At 37.1% G+C, this 22,294-nt stretch overlaps 1 protein-coding gene across 1 annotated transcript; it reads right to left on the bottom strand.

The window, feature by feature from the left end:
* Window positions 1-1,796: 1,796 nt before the first annotated feature.
* Window positions 1,797-15,897, bottom strand: LOC144434470 (polycomb complex protein BMI-1-A-like). Its single transcript, XM_078122923.1, has 9 exons — window positions 15,819-15,897; window positions 7,472-7,584; window positions 6,318-6,414; window positions 4,990-5,045; window positions 4,489-4,539; window positions 3,892-4,097; window positions 3,600-3,701; window positions 2,779-2,871; window positions 1,797-2,516 (listed from the first exon to the last, which is right to left on the bottom strand). Exons 2-9 carry the CDS (start codon window positions 7,581-7,583, stop codon window positions 2,289-2,291), a joined length of 945 nt encoding a protein of 314 aa, XP_077979049.1. The 5' UTR covers window position 7,584; window positions 15,819-15,897; the 3' UTR covers window positions 1,797-2,288.
* Between the last annotated feature and the right edge of the window lie 6,397 nt (window positions 15,898-22,294).

Below are 22,294 nucleotides of genomic sequence, written 5' to 3'. Positions count from 1 at the left end.
GAAATAGAATGTTGATAAATACTGTACAAGTGACTTGGTTGTTTTTATTCTACCATTACATATCAGTCTGTAATTATAATCATAATGTTTAATTATTATAAAGCGCATTCCATTAACCAGATGTAAACTGAATGCCTCACGTAAGGGAATCACTAATTATACAAATAACTCATTAAACTAAAAAAAACTATGGTAACAGGCTTTGTTTTTGGACAAGCATATTTTCTATTTGCCAATTTACATGGAATTTTAAGAGTGCGTGATACTGCTTAATTACTGAATATCGTTCATTATTCAAAATATTCATTAAAAGGTAAAAGTTGTAGCAACAAACTTCAAAGGACAGGTGCGTATTATTATGGTTGATATATGTACCATATTACATGAAATTTGAGGCTTGCAATTTTAAGATACGACGTAGTTACCTAAAATCATTAATTATGCAAATTTTTCATTAAAAATGTAAGCTATATCAACAAATTTTATAGGACATATCCACATTGTTATTTACTAAATGATATTGAAATTCAAGTATGCATTCTTATGATATATCTTAATTACCGAAAATCATTAATCATGCAAATTACTTACTAACACTATAAGGAGTAACATGGTCATATTTTCTGGTGACAAGTCGGGCTGCTAAGTTTTGAATGATTTGGAGTTTGTGAATCGCATATAAAGGAAGACCATAAAATCTGTACATTAAGACAATCCTACCAATGGTTTGTAGATGCGTTGTGTTTCCGTTCTTTTACTGTAATATCATCATATCATCGCATCACACTTTGCAGTTGAACTAAAACCTCTTGTCGATGAAAATGAATTTATTCGATATGTCGCATATCTTGATAACCCAGATCGGAAGAAAATTATTTTAAGATCATTGTCCTAAACTGATTTGTAGTGAATGTCAGAATAACCTAGCTAAAAGGTATAGGAAATATTATCTGCCATATCATATTGTTTCCGAGTACTTACTAGTCTCTTCGGTTATGCTATTCACTTCGAGAAATTTAAACCTATCACGCGGGGAATGTACACTGAAATGTATGTGCCTACCCTCCCCATAGGTAATGCCATGATATCCAACAATTAGCGATGGTCGTGTTCTATAAAAACCTATTAGCGCTCCATTCGTCCGTTCATATGACAAGTTTTTTCATGTCAAACTCGCCGGTCACATTCTTCGAATCCCTTTGCATTGCAACTTTTGAGCTGACTACGGATATCTTAAGTACTCTGTCAGAATTTCAAGTTGGTAGGTGGCTATAAAGTGTAATAAAATTATTCATAAATGACGAATGATCTTAGATCATACATGAATTGAATTTATTGATATTTAAAGAAATGAATGGCACATCAATTACACATTAAATATTAATGATATAGCATTCAAATGATTTGAAATATACATTAACATTTATACACATTCCTTGAATTTGATTCCATTACGTAACTTCAACTGAATGATTGAAACATAGAACAATCACAAAATAAGTTAACCCAATATAATGTGGGTATGTTTCGTGTTTTCTGTACACATGACTTCTCTCTTTCTCTCTGATTCGCTCTATATGTGTATCTTTGTTATGTTGTGCGCAGGCACATTACATACATACATACATACATATGCATACATACATTGGCATACATACATACATACATACATACATACGCACGCGCCACACATGCATGCTCGCATGCGCGCACACGTGCACACGCACACTCTATCACACACACACACACACACACACACACACGCGCGCGCGCGCGCGCGCACACACACACACTCACATAAATAAACAAACAAACAAACAAACAAACAAACAAACAAACAAACAAACAAAAGAAAGAAAGAAAAACATCCAGGCTATGATAGGCTCAGTTGAATTCCCCGGCATTATGTCGTAACATATTCTTCAAATTCTAACATGTTATTTTTTTCCTGTGAATTTCAATATTTATCCAGTTATAGCAATATACATGATGTGTGCTTTCTTTCGGCAGTGAAACCCAACATCCACTTGAACTTCGTAAACTTTAATGCAGTATCCATATATATCGTGATGTTCCAGCTATTCTTATTTCCTCATCAAGTAAGTTTAGAAACGCGGCCCTCAACTTTTAACTTACAAAATCAGAAAATAGCTTTGCTGAAAAGCGTAATCTCTCCATGGCCGTATAGTAGTATTAAGCACCCGTACCATTTGGTAACTTGGAAATGCCCTTCAGAAAATAAAACGAACAGCGTTGAAAATCTCGTCGACATCACTTCCATTTGTCGATCAACTCTCACAAGTTAACTGCTTCTGCTGCTTGAAGTTACTGTTATTGTTCATTTGCTGATTGTCTTTGTTTCCATGACTACCTGCTTTATCAACTCGTGCTATTTTACTTTTCTTGTGCTCATCCTTCGATGGTGATGCAGTCGGAGAATGTAAGGTGTGCTGTGATGGTCTCAAGTTTTTAATAGGTGGTTGTCTTACTCTGTACAACAGAGCCATTGGTCCCTGCTGTAATGTAATAATAGCAAGCAAAAATAATCAAGATACTGTGCCGGGGGGGGGGGGGTATTTACGCTGAGAGCATAAAGTTATGACTCCCATTTCAAATAAAAAAACACGTTGCGTACGTTTTCATCATTGTTAGTATTTTTGTATACCTATTGCCTTTTCATGTTACTTTCTAATGTTCACATGTTCACTTTACTTCAACGAAATACACCTTGCAAATAAAAGATGCTGAATCGTTTCATGTTTTGTTGTTCGTACTTACTCTTCTCCAGTCATACAGGTAAGCTATATCCATTAGTGTAAAGTGGTCGATGAGGGCCTCCTCACTCTTCCGATATCGGTACATTATGTCAATCTGATGATATCGGACAAAAAAAAATGAACCGTTTTTAAGTTAGGTCACTAATTATATTAGTCTTTGAGTATAATTCGTTAACTGAATAATTTCCATGTACAATACGTAAGCAATCCATAATACAGATAGCAGGGAATCCGTAAACGTACAGGCGTAGTTTGTTGTCCACAGTACACCATTATGTATCAAGCGATCTAATATACAACATATACGAACAGTTGATGAATAGAATATTTCTATTATCGTATCGTAACAGAGTTCAAGATGGGAGTAATTATAGATTACGATATATATAGGAAGGATTAATGATAGTTCTAGTATGTGGAAGTTAGGGAGTCCGGAACTGATGAGTTCTCAGTAAGTTATCATAGGGAGGCCATAAACGAACCGAGTCTAGCTGGTGTGCTCGGGGTTCAATTGACACTATCATCAATTATTACACCATTCTAAGTCTAATCGTCTGCTATATTGTTCACTTGATGTTTATCAATCCCTGTTTTCCTTCTTGCGTTTGTTTTTCTCTCCTCCCATTCCCTGTTTCCATCCCATAATCTTAAATCCCAATATCTTAATACCATATCCTCGCATTAGCATTATCTTATCAGTACAGCCACTGGGCCCATGGGATTATCCTGTTCATCATTTTCTATTTATAGCTCTGACATACAAATGGGTTTGTACCAAATTTTAATCCTAAACCAACTGAGTCTGTAACCTTGGATACTTACCTCGTACGATAGTGGAAGTCCAAACTTTCCACGAATGAATTTCTTAATATGGTGAACTGTAACAGCCGCTGGACATCGCAGATATCGAACGTCGTTTGATGACTAAGGTATACAAAGAGAACATAAAGCAATGCTTTGGAGTGATTTAGTAAGATAGTGTATGCTTATTAACATCGTGTTTATCAACAAACACACAAACGAACAAACAAACAAATAGTACTTTTCTGGAAAAGCGTAATGGGCGACCTTTGAACTTTAAAGACATGGCTTAACCCCATAACCTTTGACCTACCCTGTCGTTGGATTCACTCGTTGCGTCGTCATCATTATTACTATCAGATTGTGACGTCATCTTACACGTTGACGTTCCATTAGACCGTGACATTGTTACGGGATTATGATAATGAAGGGATATGCTAATTTTTTCGTCATCTTTATATATGAAATTTTCTTCAACTTTGCCAACATCTTCAGCATTTGAAGCAGCGGATTTCTGTGCTGTGAAAATATAAACAGAAGTTGTATTTTAATTTGCCTTTTAATAATGCGGGTGTCTTTTTTGTAACACTCCGTGTTCCCCCTTTGTCAAATCTGACGCATCCTGAGTTTATCGGTACTAAACGCCTATGCTTAATTCCCAATGGATTGGATTAGTATTATCTGAAAAATGCAGTTATTACGGATTAAAATGATTATTACTTTGTCCAGGACCAACCCCACATCTCTACAAGATAAATATTTATCACATCTCTACCAGATAACTATTTATCACATCTTATAACTATTTATCACATCTCTACCAGATAACTATTTATCACATCCAAATTCAATAATACTTCAACATTATATATGTAACATTTCGTTTCAAAATTCTGAAGTAAATATTTACCTATACTGTCAGGATTCGATTCATAAAATGTTCGTCTTCTTGTCATCTCATCTGTAGGATTGTGATAATATGGTGGTTATTTCATCATAACGTCACGATGTGGGTGCGATGTACATTTGTTGCTATGACATCTCATATGTACTTATTCTCTGCATTATTACCATCAATAATTTTGGTAGTTCATTTATAAACATATGTATGTTGTTTATTGTAAAGTGAATAAATAAATCAACGACTGTATTTGTTACTTATAAGTGTATTCAGTAAGTTTTTTGACGATGACGTTCGCGCGTGCGGGTGCAAATATTATGATGTCTACATGATGGCATGTTAGTCCATTTCATTTAATTTATTAGACAAAATGTGGCAAGAAACAATATTCATACAATCTTGTTATGTTCAAAATGTAGCCTGTGCTAGTTTCATATTGGTTTCTACGTCATATGAAACAGAGCCAGTGAACAGTAACTTGCACTACGCTGTATTACTACAGTAACTCACCTCTATACAGCCCTGGTACAAGCTTGTAGACGATAGTTTGTAACGTTTTATCAGCCCTGTAAAGAAAAAGATTGAGAAAGTCAAACATACAAAGTTCACTTGTACAACACAAGTTGCCAACGTGACGTGTATTTACGGACAGTGTAAAATACGCCCTCACACTTTAATTGAACATTACCGATAGTGTAACTATAGTGGCGAGTATTGGGCTTGGAATCGTCGACGATGGCACCGTACGGTGCGGCGATCCAAAACCAGAAACTCAGAGATAGACGTGGTTGCAAGCAATCTGTGAAAAACACCACGAAAGGTGATTTTAAAGATAACTTTAGCCTAAGTATGATAACGAAACCAATATTGACACAAACTAAACTCAGTCTGTTATTAGCATCATTATTTTACATACTCATGACAATTGGAAATTTGATAAGTAACGTTCACTTTTTCTAAATGACATCCAATTAGATCTCTCTATTGTATCACATGACATCCAATTAGATCTCTCTATTGTATCACATGACATCCAGTTACATTTCTCTATTGTATCACATGCCATCCAGTTAGATCTCTCTATTGTATCACACACATGTAAGTGTGCAACTTCTCCACATGTACGGCCTTTATTTCAATTCCACGAAGTATTTATATATTTAAACTTCTCTTTCAGTCCATGCATGTTACATCCGATGTATTTTGGTGTAAGTTACTCTACCGGGTAAATAAGTGACCAACACTGGAAAGATGGTAAATCGTGTAATTGTAGACACTAAACAGTTATTTTACATCCAAGTCGTAGAAAGGCTTACATTAGCAATTAAGTGATGAAGTGTTAATTCTTTCCGACCCAATATTTCTAGTGGTGAGACGTTTAAATGAGCCAAACACATCACGGCAAAACAGATGATGAGTCGGTGGTAATCATCAACATATTATTGATCACAGATGTCCATGATTTATCTTCTTTCTTTTATTGAATGGTATGTCGTCATAATCGTGGTTTCAGGAGTGAATGGGATCATGGTCACGTGTGCAATATCAGACCACGACCTCGGGCTACACCTCCGTTAAATAGCTTACTTACATACGTCAATAGGTTTGGTAATAGCCCGGTCTGGTATATTGAAATTGATATGGTGACATCAGCAATGTATACAGGCGTGTATTGTGCGTCTGTGAGAACTATACTACACTGTATCAACCTTTGTTCTGATATTATCAATAAGTATTTCAAATAATGATATCAAATGAAAAGGAATACACACATATAAATCAAGATTCATTGTGGAAAGTTATTCATTCAAGTTCCAGCCAATAATAACATACCGTACCTTATGTGTTGAAGGGGTCTTGTCTTATGTACCTGTGTGTCACACACTGGGCAATATCTACTGCTTTCCAAGTAACGAACGATACAAGTTTTGCAAACTGAAAGAGACCAGATTTTAATAGTTAAGATAGGACATTAATCGTAGACTAGGCGTGATAACTAAATTTTGCAAACCGTTATCGAGACAGCCTTGGTTTGTATCTGAGTGGAGCAGCCTAGCTAGTTTCTCCCCTTTGGAGAACGCCCGTACGAGTTAAGCCAAATTTCTACGTTCGTTCTGCGAAATGTGTGGGCGTGACTCGAAATTCGTCCAATTTCCAAGTAGTGAGAAAATTGAACTATGTCCTCTCACACTGTTTTGATGCATCTATTTGTACATTTTCTTATCGACACTGTTAGAAGAACCTTTGACTCAACAGCCTGCTGAGTATATCGAGTTTAAACTTATAAAAGACTGATTAATTCACACGAGTGTCAAATATGTAATAAGCAGAGGTTGTAAAACAACAAAGATGAAAGATGTTGATATTGGAATTCTTTATATACACATCGTTCAAGGGCATTACCGCCAAACTCATGACAAGCTAACGTAGATTATGATTTTAATTATCTAAACATTTAATCTGTGTCAAATCGTTACAATCTATTGGTCTGTAACACTTGGACCGTCAAATAGAAGAAAAGAATAGACTCCTTAAAGGAGAAATGGACTCAATTTTACTTAATCGTAAGTGCCCGTGAACGTGATCGATGTGGTCGCATTATAAATTTCAACGTTTATGAACAATTCATGAACATATCGACAGACTGAGATAACGGAGAAAATTTTTGATAACTCAATTTGCATTCACCTAAAGGCATTCACTAAAACGTCTATGAGTTGTGTTTCAAATCATCAATATACCGGATTAACAAGATATATCTGGGAATATTTATAAACTATTCTGAATAAAGTAATCGGTATTTCCAATTTCCGTAAATAGACACCATCTATTGTAGACTTAAGCGGTAAATTTAGATACATACCACAACTTAAGAGGTAAATTTAGATATATACCACAAACAAACAAACATTGTTGAAAACAAATGTTTTAGTGACAACATATTGTGAAGACAATGTTGGTGTTGATGACGTTTAATGGTTTCCAAACTTACATGAATGTAGACATTCCACAATGGTTGTCGCATCAATAAAATAACCACCACACAAGACACACATCAGATGTGCATTTAACTCCGTTATCTTCAGCTTCGTCGTTCGATTCATTCTGTTATAAAAAAAAATATAAAGACAAGAGCATAGGTGTTAAAGGCCAGTAATTCAATCCTAGGTTCCTGTCTTAAAGTAATCTTACCGTTGACATTATAAGGCTAGTGCTATTTCTTTGTTTTGGATCAACTTTCTATAGATTTGCCAGACAACTCTATTATTTGACATCCAAACCTAAAACAAAACGTCATAACGATGCAAAAACGTTAACACATCCTAAAACCACTGCATGATCAGATAGACCGTCATAGTATGTAAATTGTGGTCTTCAAATATATGTTTATTCCACGTTACGTTACACTAAACAATGATGCTCGTTTCGACTTGCCGCGCCGCCGTTTGGGATTTTATTTGACAAAAAATTAGTCATTGTCACGCTGCAAAGTAATAAACTGTCACGTCAGTACATATACAAATCCATTTCAAGGAAAACCGTTTTTACTTTCTTGATAAGCAACAGACTTTTATTTTAATATATGGGTCGGTGGCCAAAGGCAATAATAAAAGTATACCCCTTCGTAAGCAACAGTTCTAGGGCACAGAGCTATGAGTATTACTAGCCCATTGTCGGTTGGAGTTACAATAAAGGGAGGTTTTATAGAATGTTTTTTTTCGCAGACTCTCTCTCTCGTGATGATTGCACCACTGCAGGTTGAGTTAGATGAATTATGATACAGCCTTTTATAGTTTATGATTAACGAGAAGAAACTTACTTTCGTGACGTACTCACCACGTGAACTGTAATGACATTTATTATTGTTATTACATATATACACGCTATTTCAAGATTTTAACCATGCAGTAGTTAAATTGGTGTTGTGATACGTCGTTTACCTATTAAACCAGACATTTATGTCACATTTTTATATCTTTAACAAATGACGTGTAGAAGAACTCGGTGACAAGTGACCTGAATATCTCCGTATCCCATAATACCCATTATCAAAGAAAGTCCCTCTATTAGAGTGGCTGAACCCCTATGAAGCAAATCCATTGCTTGGACCTCCTATGGCTATGGCTGTAGTAATTGTCTGCTGTCTACTTCCATGATTTGGAACGATGAGGGAAACATTCGATAGTCACGTCCAAATCGCTACCGTATACCAATTACTTGTAATATCAAATTACACAGTTGAAGTCTCTCGGCACACGTCCACTATCAACTTTTAATCTCACTGGCGATGGCCCGATCAAATTGATTTCAAAGTGTACTTTTTTACTGCACGCACAGTCGCAATAAATAATTGTGTAGGGTGATCATTTAACACCCCCCCCCCCCACCCTTTACAATCAAACGGAGTTAAATAAGTTGTCAATTTTCACGATAGTTGAGTAAATGTGATAATTTTGTTATCAAAATGTAATCGGTTAGGCAAAAAAAAAGAATTGCTTCTGGTCAGGACATTTCGTATAAAGTGGTGCGACGAAGCGATTTTTTTTTATTTTAAAAAAACAAACTATTTTTGTAGTTGTCAAACCTGTCACTTATGGCACATTTATGTCACTTACCGTGACTGTTCTTTTTATTTTAGAGCAAGTGATGTGTATGTGGAGAAGATGTCATTTGCTTGTTCACGATTGGCTCTGCAGTTGTCTTCACTGAAGAAGCAATTAATGTATAGGAAGAGTTATTTTTGTGTTTCCCCTCCCCCGGATCTGCAGACTACATGGACTGGACAAATACGTTAAAAAAACAGATGCGGGGTTATTTAAGCGATGCGCGCGCTGATCAGAATCTTTTTTGGTCTTTAGTATTGTCTCCAAAATTAACTTGTCGTACAATGGGTTAAAACGTCAATGAAAAGTGAGAAATTTATGTATTGGCGGAAATATTTCGAAAGTCTTCTTGTGGTCAGTTTTGTCATCAATATGCAATCATATGTTGGCATTCTTTCAATCTAAAATTGGCATAAGATATATGAGTCAAAATATCTTTGCAAAGATTTTTTTGTAAGTTACAATAATAATTTTGACGGGGAAAACATTAGTTAATCTGATAACTAATTTTTAGACCACAATTTTTCACCAATAGTTCGACAAATATCGATCCGCTGTCATGACGCATCTCCATATTATATTTGGAGAGATCAATTGAGAATTTTTGTTTAATTTGGCGGGAAAATTGTCGGGTATTGATAGTTAAGATAACGGCTGTCAGTCGACAATAGGAGAACATCGATAACAGAAGTAGATGAGTAACTACAGCACCAAACATTACGGTGTCGACTTGGGTTTTATAAGACATCACTCAGCTGAAAATATGGGTGTCAGTAGGGAACTTGCAAACCCGCCATGTTGAATGTTGCATCATGGGAAATGTGATAATAAATACTAATCAGTTAGTATTGTAAGCCATGTTCATACATTGTTTGCAACCACAAATGATCAATTCATAATTACCCTGACCATTGTGGGAGGTTAATTTTATCAGTAGCTCCAAGTTAGGTATTACAATAACCAGATAATCCCATATTCCTTTGCGTCTGAGCATGCTTAGTCTGGATTGCAAGTTCCCAAGTTAGGTGTTGATATTTTGAGGTGTCACGTGGGTTTTTATCTTTGCTAATACAATATGGGCAGATAACGACAATACTTCCTGACAGACACGCAAATTCATTAAATGAAAACAAAATACAAGTAATGTAAGACATGCGACAACTGCTGTAGTCTCTGTATGATTCGAAAACATATGTATTTATACTATATTTCAGAGGACGTCACCGTTAACGTTTTACATTTTCCTATTTTGTAATAAGTATTTCGTTGCCTTTGGAATGTTGTTCTTATCTACCCATATTATAGTATAAAGGATAGTATAAAAGTACACTATAATAATATATGACGAACATATGTTTGGGTATGTCATGCATCTGACTATAACCGTACACCGCTATTAGAAAACATTTCGTGACGAGGGGAGAAGTGCGATTTGTAAAGAAAAAAAATAATTTTACGTCATCAATTATCATTAATCTATGCTTCCAAGTGTTTACAAAATTGTTGTTCTGTTTTCATTTTTTACAAACGAGTACCGCATAAGCCTTACTTACTAGCGGACATGAAATGTTGTAAAATGGTTTTGAGCCGAAACACTGACGATGTGTGGGATAAATCACGGCTTGGGTACATTCACGGGGAAGCTTAAAGCTAAGGCTCAGCTGCAACATAGCATTAAACGTATCGGGTGAACGTCGGAATATTAAATTTGATTGAATTTAAACAAAATTGCATTAATCTAATATCCCGGATGTACTTGAATATAAATACGATAAAACCTGGAACGGACATTCTAACATACCCTTGATAAATTTAACCACGATAATCGCATCTTCTGAACACTCCCTAATAGTCAAAAATCACTACATAACCCAATTTTATCATTCATAGTGTAACTTATGCCGTGAGCACTCAATTACGGTGGCTTTAAGTGATTTGTTCTCTTTTAGTAGAGTTCGATACGTTACGGCGGAGACACGTAGGCGACGGCTGTCAGAAAACGCCATCCGTAAAAACGGAGAGAAAACGTAACCAAATTTCTTTATAATGGCATGTGGTTATTTTTAGTTCATTTCAACAAGCTAGGCGGGTTGTTGGATGGTAACACTCATGCGTTGAGCCCAAAGACATGATGATCCACGTTTAGGTATTTAGCTGCGTCGGTCTTAGCTAATCATGTTGCTAATCTCGGGATTAGACGTGAATGCTATTAGCTGTCAATAGGAGAATGGGTAAAATTGTGGAATAATCCCTGTCCTTCGGCTATTTACACGAATATAAATGAATTCAGGTACGAATTTTATAATACTATATGCTGATTTCTATCAATCATTGTCAGCGGTATATGAATTTAATGTTTTAGTTTTATTGCAATGGAAACAGGATGTCAGACCTTTATAAATAATCTCTCCCTACCCTCTTGTAACATCCAAACCCCATCCCTTGCGAGATATGTGAGTAAGAAGTAAAAGTATGATCGAAAGAAGGGGGACAAACATTAGCGGGAAGAGCAGGGGGTTGTAAACAGGAAGGAGGATGAGTGCCGATAAAAGAGAACTGACAGGAGAAGAACAGGTGTGCAATAGTAAAATAGGCTGGATACACATTCCTTTGTCTTTACTTGTTCTGTTAAAGACGTCCAAAAAGGATTTTGAATGGCGGTGGAAGAAGTCATCACTTTATTTGGAGCAGTATATTATACATACACGAATAGTGAAAAGCTACACAGCCGTTGGCGACGTACTTACCATACAATATCATCTTTGTAGTGTCGCTAGTTAATTCATCACATGTGGTTTGACCTCATTGTGAGGTCAAGAGGGTTCGAGTTACGTCAGTTGAGGCCACATACAAACACAGCGGCGATGAAGTACTTACTTTACACAAAGAGAGTTTGCACAATATTTCACTTTCTGTCGGAACGTATTCCCGCCCGTGCCATACTTGATGAATATTCCACTGTGTTGGTGTGTGGATTGCATCGACTGTCGATACATGCAGCTGAGTTGAACTAGTCAGACGCGAACCATTTCACTCCGTTCCATTTCACTCTAGACCGACCGTTCACACATTTAATTTTGATACGCCATGGCCAGTGATATCGACTGTAACCGTTCGACATGTCACAGAAGCAAACCGTCAGCACAAGACACCGTGCGTTAATTCGACAGCGAACATCATTCAACTTCGCAGCTCTTGATGAAAACACTGTTGTTTCAGAACAATCTCAGACGGTTAAAAGCCGTATTAGCACTTTATATCTCTGTTGAAGTGTTTGCTTTTAAGTCAAAGATGCAACCTTTGGATCCGGTGTAACGATATTTACTTATGGATAATACAACACCGATTGCTATTGGATTGTTCACGTAGGCTGTCACACTTGATAAAACACGGCCGTACCCCATCGCCCTGAAGTTGAAAGTAGTCCCCACCGCAACTCATATAAGATGGGTAATAGTAATACGGAGCTAACGTCCTCTCATTACCTTCTACTGGTGATATTCAAGTGCACCGGTCTGATAGTTTCCGCATTCGTTCGTTTTCAGTTTAGCATGAACGAATGCGACAAATCCACAGTGCCTGACGAAGGGCATCACTGTTATCAGGGCGCCTGGCCGCTAGCCAATCTGGTCCCACTAGGCCTGTTCTGAAAAAGAATCGTTCATCGCGGCATGTTCATGAAACCATGACGATTTCTATAAAATCGTCGTCGAATTTGCATCGCTTTAAAACGTTATTACCATCTTATGTTTGTATGTGTGTATGCAACTTTCATTTATCGAATCCTGTATCACATGTATAAGATTGTACTATATGATTAGCCGTCCATTTTCGAATCAATCCTTCTGACAAATAAGCTCTCTTGGCGTAACGATAGTCTCGCGGCTAATTCGTCACGACTGAAGAGAAATCACGGAAAGAAACCCCGGTTCTTGGAGGTAGCCTTTTCTTCTTCTCGTCAGTTGAACTTACTTCCGATACCACAGACATTTAGTTTGTTATTTTTGTTCCTTCGTCATTAACCAATTCTTGGTGTCATTCCGATTAAAACTGCATTCCAAAAAACAATCTCTCTGGTATGATAACGAAATTTATCTCATAACTACTGGAATTCGGTCATGAACAAAAATAACAATAACACATTATTTACATATATAGTTTGCGAAACGTGTAATGGTAGATATTAACGCGATTTATGAAATTATAATTTAAAAATTACTAAATGTCTAGGACTCAACATGTGATAGCGTAGCTCGTGCCTAACACCATGACGATGTGTCGCAGCTCGATTATCCCAAAATATATTAAATCAGCTGTATATTTGAGATCGGATTAATATCACAGATTATCGATAGGTATTCTTATCTTACATAAATGAAGTGCAAGGCGGTCTCTGTCTGTCTCTGTGTACCTGACAATGCTGTGTCTGCCTCACGGCGTTTTTGATAATGAGATTTAAGTCGTGCAAGGCGAGGACGCCATCTTACTCCTTGGTTAGACGGTAAACGCTGAATCGTACCAACACGGCTCTAAATAAGGTTTGGTTTTTTCAGTTTTTTTCCCGCCGATGAAATATTTGATAGCTGTGGGTATATGCAATGAGTCGATTTACAATACATTGAACAATTCCTTGCAATAATTATATAGATAGACAAAACTCTGCCACGTATTAAACAATTATATTGACGTTTTCGGCTTATTTCCAGATACATCATGGTTGGCGTTATGACTTGAAAGACAATATTACAACAACAAAACTAGAATAATGGCTAATGGCATCATATTTTGGTAGAATTGCAGACATTACGTTTTGGTATCAGTTTTCTCTATCGTTAAATACTTGGATTTATAATAATACACCCTATATCTAATTATCGTGCCCGAGCAGTTTCCGATTACACATTCTTGCCCGACGAACAACTCGGGGATAACTAGTGTATTCGGTAACTCCAAAAATATATATCTACGCTTTAGTACTTTCCCAGTATAGCTACCACATGCATACAGCCCACGACTGTTGCGGAGAATTGTTGTTCAAGTTAATTTTCGTGATCCACTGTTTTTCCTACGCTGTGCATTTCAACCCAATGTACCCACGGATGTTGACAGTACACACGATGAAGTTTCTACGCTGAAAGCGCGAGAAAAAATGTCATTTTTTTCTGGTCGATTACAAGCTGATATTTATGTATTCATCATAATTACTGAGGCTGTGTACCTCTTTTATGATGACGTAACATATGCTTACCGACTCTATAATGCGTGCCGAATACTGGAATATACGAGTTAGTAACCGGGCACCTGCTTTCTCTTCCAACGGGAGTCGAACATCGAGTGATGCATAGCGCACTCCACTAGCTGTTGTCGAAACTGTTTTCATATGCTATCGCTATTATTCAACAAACGTGGTTGCGTGAGAATTTCCAATGGTATGTTTTAAAAGGAAAAGAACAACATGTCTAAATCCAAATTATGGTAGCAGGGTCGAGTTTGTTTATAGCTGTGTAGTTTAACAGTCTGATCGTAGGCTGAAAAAAATTTTCCCTGATACATCTCTCACAATTCTAATGGGTCAAAGAAAAAATATGAAAATTGAACGAAATTCGTTGAAAAGATGACTGAAAACGACAAGACATTGACTATTTCAGCTTCTCCATATGCTACAATCACTAGTGCACTAACAGTAACTACGATTTTGTTTGTACAGATTTTCCGAATTGGGAAGCCGTCTGTAAAGGGGAAACACAACCTTTTTATGAACATCGCATTCAATATTTAATAATGCATTGAACATTAAATGGCCTCAACGACATCAAACGCATGACGGCAGATATTTTCCACCTGGTTTTACTGGTGTGTTTTCATGTTCCTGGGAGATCGCAGCGTATGTCGGCAGAATGAATTCAAGTATGGCTTATTAGCAGTTTATCAGCCGAGACTTACTACAGTCCATCGGAAGATTTACTAAGTCAAGTTCACTATATTTTAATTTCCATCAAATCTATTATATTTTTGGCAAAATACAACAAAAAGCTTCATTAACAAACGGTCTATCATATCCTTTTGCAGAATTTTGAATATTTAATACAGAAATAATTATTGATACGGGCGGACATGGGGTTTATTTTGTGTTTTTCTATGCATACACTGTCCGCATCCAAAACGCTCGCCTTCAAAATTCCGGATTTTGATGGATATAAACTTAAACCATGGCATAATTTATGATCTAGATAAAAGGTGCTAACTTTCAGAATCATGTCCAATTGAGATGCATAAACCACCACTGAAAAATCAATGTATGAAGGAAGTATCGCTACGTGGATTTTAAATGGCGGACTTGCAATGGAAATGTCGGGGTATGTAAGGACGTACATTACGTGACCTGTGGTTACCGCGACAGCGGCGTGATATTCACTCCTTTTCCGCCAAATCCCGCGGTTAATCACAAAAAATCATACAAAACGTAAAACTAGACATCATCAAGTGCCATGTCTTACAGTTGTCTGGGTGTAGATCGCTTAAATTGTGTGTACAAATCAAAGAATACATCGTGTAATGCGAACTCTCATTACAGGCAGTTTGCGGGAGCCATCTTGGATTTTTACAGACAAACCACCCAGCTGTCACTACTGAAACTCTGCCGAAATTATATATCGCGTTCTTTACATATGCAGGACACGTATGTGAAACAAATAACGATATTGAAAAGAAGACAATAAATGGAGTAAATTTTACCTGAGTAGCGGCCTTTTAGTTCTTCGAAGCAGTCGTGTGGATACTGAAAAGGTTGCCTTTGCTAGATATTAAATGAAGCCTTGAATGGTGACAATCCAATGCAAGGGTATTACAAGTATCACGTGATCTGATTCCTACGAGTCCTTTCTGCACTGGCGATGCTTTAAATCATTGGGCGTGCTGCAGATAACGGAGATTCGATCACTTCGTCATTTCTGGTTAGTTTGGTCTGTGAAAATTATCATCTCTACTGCAAAGTAATATTTGGTACTACGAATTTAGTGTTTAGTATCACCCGACGATATATATAGCCAATGTTCCCGACCGCTCTCTAATTTCCCGACACCGTTTACTAAGAATAGCTGGTTTATGAAATCGCTACTGATATTAAGGAAAGTAACCTTATATCAAAATGTATCAAACATGAAATATTGTACAACAATCTTGGTCTTGCAATTCAGGTCAAAGATAAACGCCTTACGGATTAATAATATATATGTATATCGTTCGCCTAAATGTTACGCTTTTTGTTAGTATCGCAAAATTGCCGCAACTTTTCCATGACGAGCATGGTTATTATTCATAGCAAATTGTTACAACTTGTAAGGTTTCTAAGGGTAATATAATCATCAGTCTATAGAAGACAGTGGTGATAGATGCAGTCAATGCTTTTCATCATGACACGTCGGCGACCGAACGAAAACCGTGGCGTTGCAGTTGTGATAAAAAGTTCATTATTTTGCTGTCGTCTGAGTGTATGAGGATGAATGCCGCGAGCACTCGACATACGGAATGATTCCAAGTCTCGAGTTCGCAACTTAAATAGGGAAGCTAATCTGCAGAAAGCTAATTACCTGCAATTCAATTTTCTGACAGTGATTGAGTAAGGCTTGTTTTGTGAGCGGCTTTCTACAATGCATTTAGCCGCTGTTTTGGTGTGCATTTAACATGAAAAGAACAGAATATGCCGTGGAACGCCGGGCGAATTCCTGAGCAGCCGCAAAGACGGTGAGACTTTTTAAATTTACTCGACTGTGGTTTTCAACTGCCTAATTAGTAACGTTTGATTTATTCTTGTGATTAGTGTTCGGCATTTTTCGGCTACTACATTCAAAACCAAAAAGCCTGGCCTTCAAAACTCGTCTACAATATTTGACACTACCAAGTTTTAATGACAGTTGATCATACCATAATAGTTTTGACGACATATTTGCAAATTTGAACACATAAATGTTTCCTCTATGAATCGATTTTTCGGTACCATTGAGTAATAGCATTCTACCCCATGCTAGAGCGTTAAAATACATGAAGGTCGACTTATTCTCACGCGCGCCTGTAACAATTAATGCACGTGTAGAGAGTCCTGATATCGGATCTGGTGACAGACCTGGTATCAGACCTGGTGACAGACCTGGTGACAGACCAAGAAAATGGAATAATCATTATTTTTTGAGTGCCTAGGGGTCAAATTATATTTCAGTTAACGAAAATATTCGTAGTCCGTACTAAATTATATACGTGTTAATTTTATATATAAAGATTAATTCTTGAATTGCAATGAGAATACACTGTCAGTTAGAATAAAACATTTCGTTCTATTTTTACCTTGCAGTTGCGGGAAATTTGTCCTGACGTCATTATAATTGAGAGACTTTGAACAGATAGCATAATTGTGACTACGTTGTGAATCAGCTGAAGTAGTGTTAAACGTGAAAAACTACACTAATGAACAACACTAGAACTTTACGATGCGTATCCCCTCTCTATGATTTACATGTTGAAATGAGATTTTTATGAACGGCCTTATTTGTAACCAGAAATTTGGATCAAAGAAAATGAAATTATGACCAGAGTATTTAGAGGATGGGCATATAGTCCAGTATGTGTTTATTCTGATTTCTGATTCTGTGTTTCAATCATCATGGCATATTATGGCTCACCACCACCACCACCACCTCTCTCTCTCTCTCTCTCTCTCTCTCTCTCTCTCTCCCTCTCTCTCTCTCTCTCTCTCTCTCTCTCTCTCTCTCTCTCTCTCTCTCTCTCTCTCGCTCTCTCTCTCTCTCTCTCTCTCTCTCTCTCTCTCTCTCTCTCTCTCTCTCTCTCTCTCTCTCTCTCTCTCTCTCTCTCTCTCTCTCTCTCTCTCTCTCTCTCTCGTTATTTCGAAAGTCTGTTAGGTATATGAACTCCAAGCGCAGTGGCAGTGTTAAACAAGCCACGCAAATGACATTCCGTACTCAAACACGATCTAATGTGGAGGAATAACAATATTTACATAGTCCAAACATACCCACCCTCATATACGTAGGAGGATACAGTATTAATCTGTACTGTCTATGTCGCCAGTCTTCAGTTTTCCGTACTATGCCCGCAGTATCCCATAGTGTATTTATATGCAACAACAGTTTGACAACGAATGATATAAACCGTACAGTCAAATGTGGAGTTCTTGTAGTACGTTGTTTCCTCTCTCACTAATAACAGTCATTCTGGTCAGATTTCCATCACAAACTTTAGTTTTGGGGTGAACTCATTTATTTATTTATTTATTTATTTATTTATTTATTTATTTATTTATTTATTTATTTATTTATTTATTTATTTATTTATTTATTTATTTATTATATAACTCAGATAATGTAAAGCTTGTACCCAAACCACAGGTGAATATACACCCTCGTGCCATACTTTATGTGTTCACCAAATACCGGGTGTTTCTATATGGAGTATAGCTATACCATGAATTCCCCAATTCCAAAATGTTTTGACAAGGCTTACATATCCCATCACAACATTACTCTACTACCCGTGTCACAATTTCGTTTATAAAAAATAACATTTAATCTAAAAACATATCATTCATGCCAGCATTCAAACATGACTCTGACAAGAATAATAATTTCGTTGTAGGAAGTCTGTAAAAATTAGATATGATATTGTTCTTGAAATATATGCACCAATGCGTGACGCATTGCAATAAACCTAATTTGTTACACATGAGTAATTTAGCACACTTTCATTCAATATCAGGACCATTTTTTGTATCTCTGATTACTGATCAAGACAGTAAAACCTTGCCGGCCATTTGATAACTATTGAAGTCCCACATAATAAACATAATTAGATATCTATCAATTGTACACATATTCATTAATTAAAAATGTAGGCATCGAGAGATAATTAGAGAAGATGTAAATAGAAATTGAGTGTACGAAGTATAAAAAACACTTATTCCATTATGTCAGTGACCACGATGTATTTATCACCATATAAATAGGTATAAGTCTCGCTAAGTCTGGCCTAACAGATAAGTTTTATCTTACTATAAAAAACGTTCTTTTTCCATCAATGTTGTGTTGAACGACTCGATACATTATTAGTTTGGTATTGATTGCCGTGATATATGCAGTAATATCAAACAACTCAAGATAGACTTTCTAGTCTCTGCGCGTGATTAACATCCCTCAAATGTATCAAACTATGATATGCACTTAAAAACTGTGTACTATTGAAATAGTAACGATGTGAAAATGCAGATTTTAAGAATACAGCTGCAATACACATGTACGGTCCTGTACTTTGACATTAAACGTCCATGATTGGCATCGATAGATAGCGACGAGAAAGAGACGAAACACTTTACAAATAGTTTACGAACACCTACAAGGTAATGCAATGCACAATCAAAACAGATCTTCTTTCATAAATGAATTTCCAGGCAGTGTGTTCTCAGAACCTAATCGTACGCGTTTTGATATGATTGCACAGTCCAACGCAATGTAGTTACTGTCATATTTGATATGTGTTTTACACGGAATTTTGAGTCAGAGAAGGGGCCTAAATTAGACTAGACTAGACTAGACTAGACTAGACTAGACTAGACTTGACTAGACTAGACTAGACTTGACTAGACTAGACTAGACTAGACTAGACTAGACTAGACTAGACCAGACTAGACTAGACTAGACTAGACTAGACTAGACTATACCAGACTAGACTAGACTAGACTAGACCAGACTAGACTAGACTAGACCAGACCAGACTAGACTTGACCTGACCAGACCAGACCAGACTAGACTAGACTAGACTAGACTAGACTAGACTAGACTAGACTTGACTAGACTAGACTAGACTAGACCAGACTAGACTAGATGAGACTAGACTAGACCAGACCAGACCAGACCAGACCAGACCAGACCAGACCAGACCAGACTAAACTAGACTAGACTAGACTAGACTAGACTAGACTAGACTAGACTAGACTAGACTAGACCAGACTAGACTATATTAGACCAGACTAGACTAGACTAGACCAGACTAGACTAGACTAGACTTGACCAGACTAGATGAGACTGGACTAGACTAGACTAGACCAGACCAGACCAGGCCAGGCCAGACCAGACCAGACCAGACCAGACCAGACCAGACCAGACCAGACCAGACCAGACCAGACTAGACTAGACTAGACTAGACTAGACCAGACTACACTACACTAGAGTAGATTAGACTAGGCCAGACTAGACTAGACTAGACTAGGCCAGACCAGACCTGACTAGACTAGACTAGACTAGACTAGACTAGACTAGACTAGACTAGACTAGACTAGACTAGACCAGACTAGACTAGACTATACTAGACTAGACCAGACTAGACTAGACTAGACCCGACCAGACCAGACCAGACTAGACTAGACTAGACTAGACTATACTAGACTAGACTAGACTAGACCAGACCAGACCAGACCAGACTAGACCCGACCAGACCAGACCAGACCAGACTAGACTAGACTAGACCAGACTAGGCCAGACCAGACTAGACTAGACTAGACTAGACTAGACTAGACTAGACTAGACCAGACTAGACTAGACCAGACTAGACTAGACTAGACTAGACCAGACTAGACTAGACTAGACTAGACCAGACTAAACTAGACCCGACCAGACCAGACCAGACCAGACCCGACCAGACTAGACCAGACCAGACTAGACTAGACTAGACTACACTACACCACACTACACCACACCACACAACGCCGCACTGTACTAATTTACACTACACTATACTATATTACACTGTGGCTATGAAACGGATCCTTAATTCTGCAACCAAAATCACACTGCGTTAAAATGTGTTGCTCTATCCGAGAAATCTACTAAGAGATGAAAACACCATCTTGTCTAAAATGGATTCATTATTTACACCAATTTAGCATTTTGATTGGTGATCGTGTTCAGTCTTGTCAACCTATCACGCTATGTTTCTGCCTTATTGATTCTATTTCGGGATATTGTCTATTCACGTCAATTACTACTACCTCCCAGATGAATCACGTGACAAAATGTCGCGTAACACATAATCCAGGGGATTTTCAACACCGTTGCTATGACAACTAGATCTATAGATGTTATTGGTTAATCGTACAAGTCTATTAGAGGTCATATGCCGGTCCGTATATTTTTGTAGTCTTTATCGAGATTGCATTTGATTGCACGGAAGTGACGTCATGAAAACAACTCTGAAGCATGACTGTACATATTACTATTCTCACTTTGGTGGACTAATGATCCCTTTTCAGTCAGGTTGCCCCAATGATAACAATTGGGTGTATGTAAGCGCATGCGTTATCTTCTAGGAAATGCCACATTTCAACGTAATAACGTGATGTTTAACATACATCAATTGTAGCATATATTTGTGTGACTTATTGTAAGGTGCAGAGGGCCATCTTGAGAAGACGGCCTAACAGGCCACACTTTTATCACATGTGATATTTTCTTTTGCAAGTATCTGCATCATATGTTACAATATTTGGCACCATGACAGTGAAATATTAATAAATTGATATAAAGGGCTGCCCGTATAATATAATATATAATGAACTCTAGACCATACAAAATATAGGCAATGTCTAGCATATATTTGCAAAATAAACCATTTTGTGCAAATAGACAACTAATTTCATATGTAAACCTCAACAGACAAATGAAATAATTGAAACGCACCGACACTTCATTCCAACAGAAGCCTACGAAATCACAACAGAATCCAGTAAACCGTAACAAATCGTCATCTGGCTCTAACATTGCTACATGTTATCGTCTGGCTCTAACATTGCTACATTGTATCGTCTGGCTCTAACATTGCTACATTGTATCGTCTGGCTCAACAAAAATCTTACTAACATTGCTACATTTTATTGTCTGACGCGACAAAAATTGAAGTACAACGGTTCCATTTCAAACCGCTGCTAGCATTTCTGTAAAAAGAATACATTTATTCAATATATGTATGTATGACTTGGTGGGAATCACCTGTTAAGCTCACACATGCAAAGAAAATGTAGCGTTGTTTCGAAGATCTGTTTTATTAAGCCTATAGCAATGAAAAGAAGCAGTTTTGGTAACATTTTATTGAGACAGGCGATCTTTTTTTCCATTGTAGAGGAATTTCACAAACAATTTATCATTTTTTGATGA

The sequence above is a fragment of the Glandiceps talaboti genome, chromosome 4 (assembly GCF_964340395.1).
Source record: "Glandiceps talaboti chromosome 4, keGlaTala1.1, whole genome shotgun sequence".
NCBI lineage: Eukaryota > Metazoa > Hemichordata > Enteropneusta > Spengelidae > Glandiceps > Glandiceps talaboti.
Note: the sequence above shows the minus strand (reverse complement) of the source record. Positions and strands in the feature narration are given on the sequence as shown.

What these genes read in the sequence shown, in the direction of transcription:
- LOC144434470 (XM_078122923.1), bottom strand. Translation starts at nt 7,583, where the DNA reads ATGAATCGAACGACGAAGCTGAAGATAACGGAGTTAAATGCACATCTG. An exon ending in ATCGAATCCTGACAGTATAG is followed by an intron (nt 4,098 to 4,488) that starts GTAAATATTTAC and finishes ATATTTTCACAG; the next exon opens with CACAGAAATCCGCTGCTTCA. An exon ending in GACTTCCACTATCGTACGAG is followed by an intron (nt 2,872 to 3,599) that starts GTAAGTATCCAA and finishes CGATATCATCAG; the next exon opens with ATTGACATAATGTACCGATA.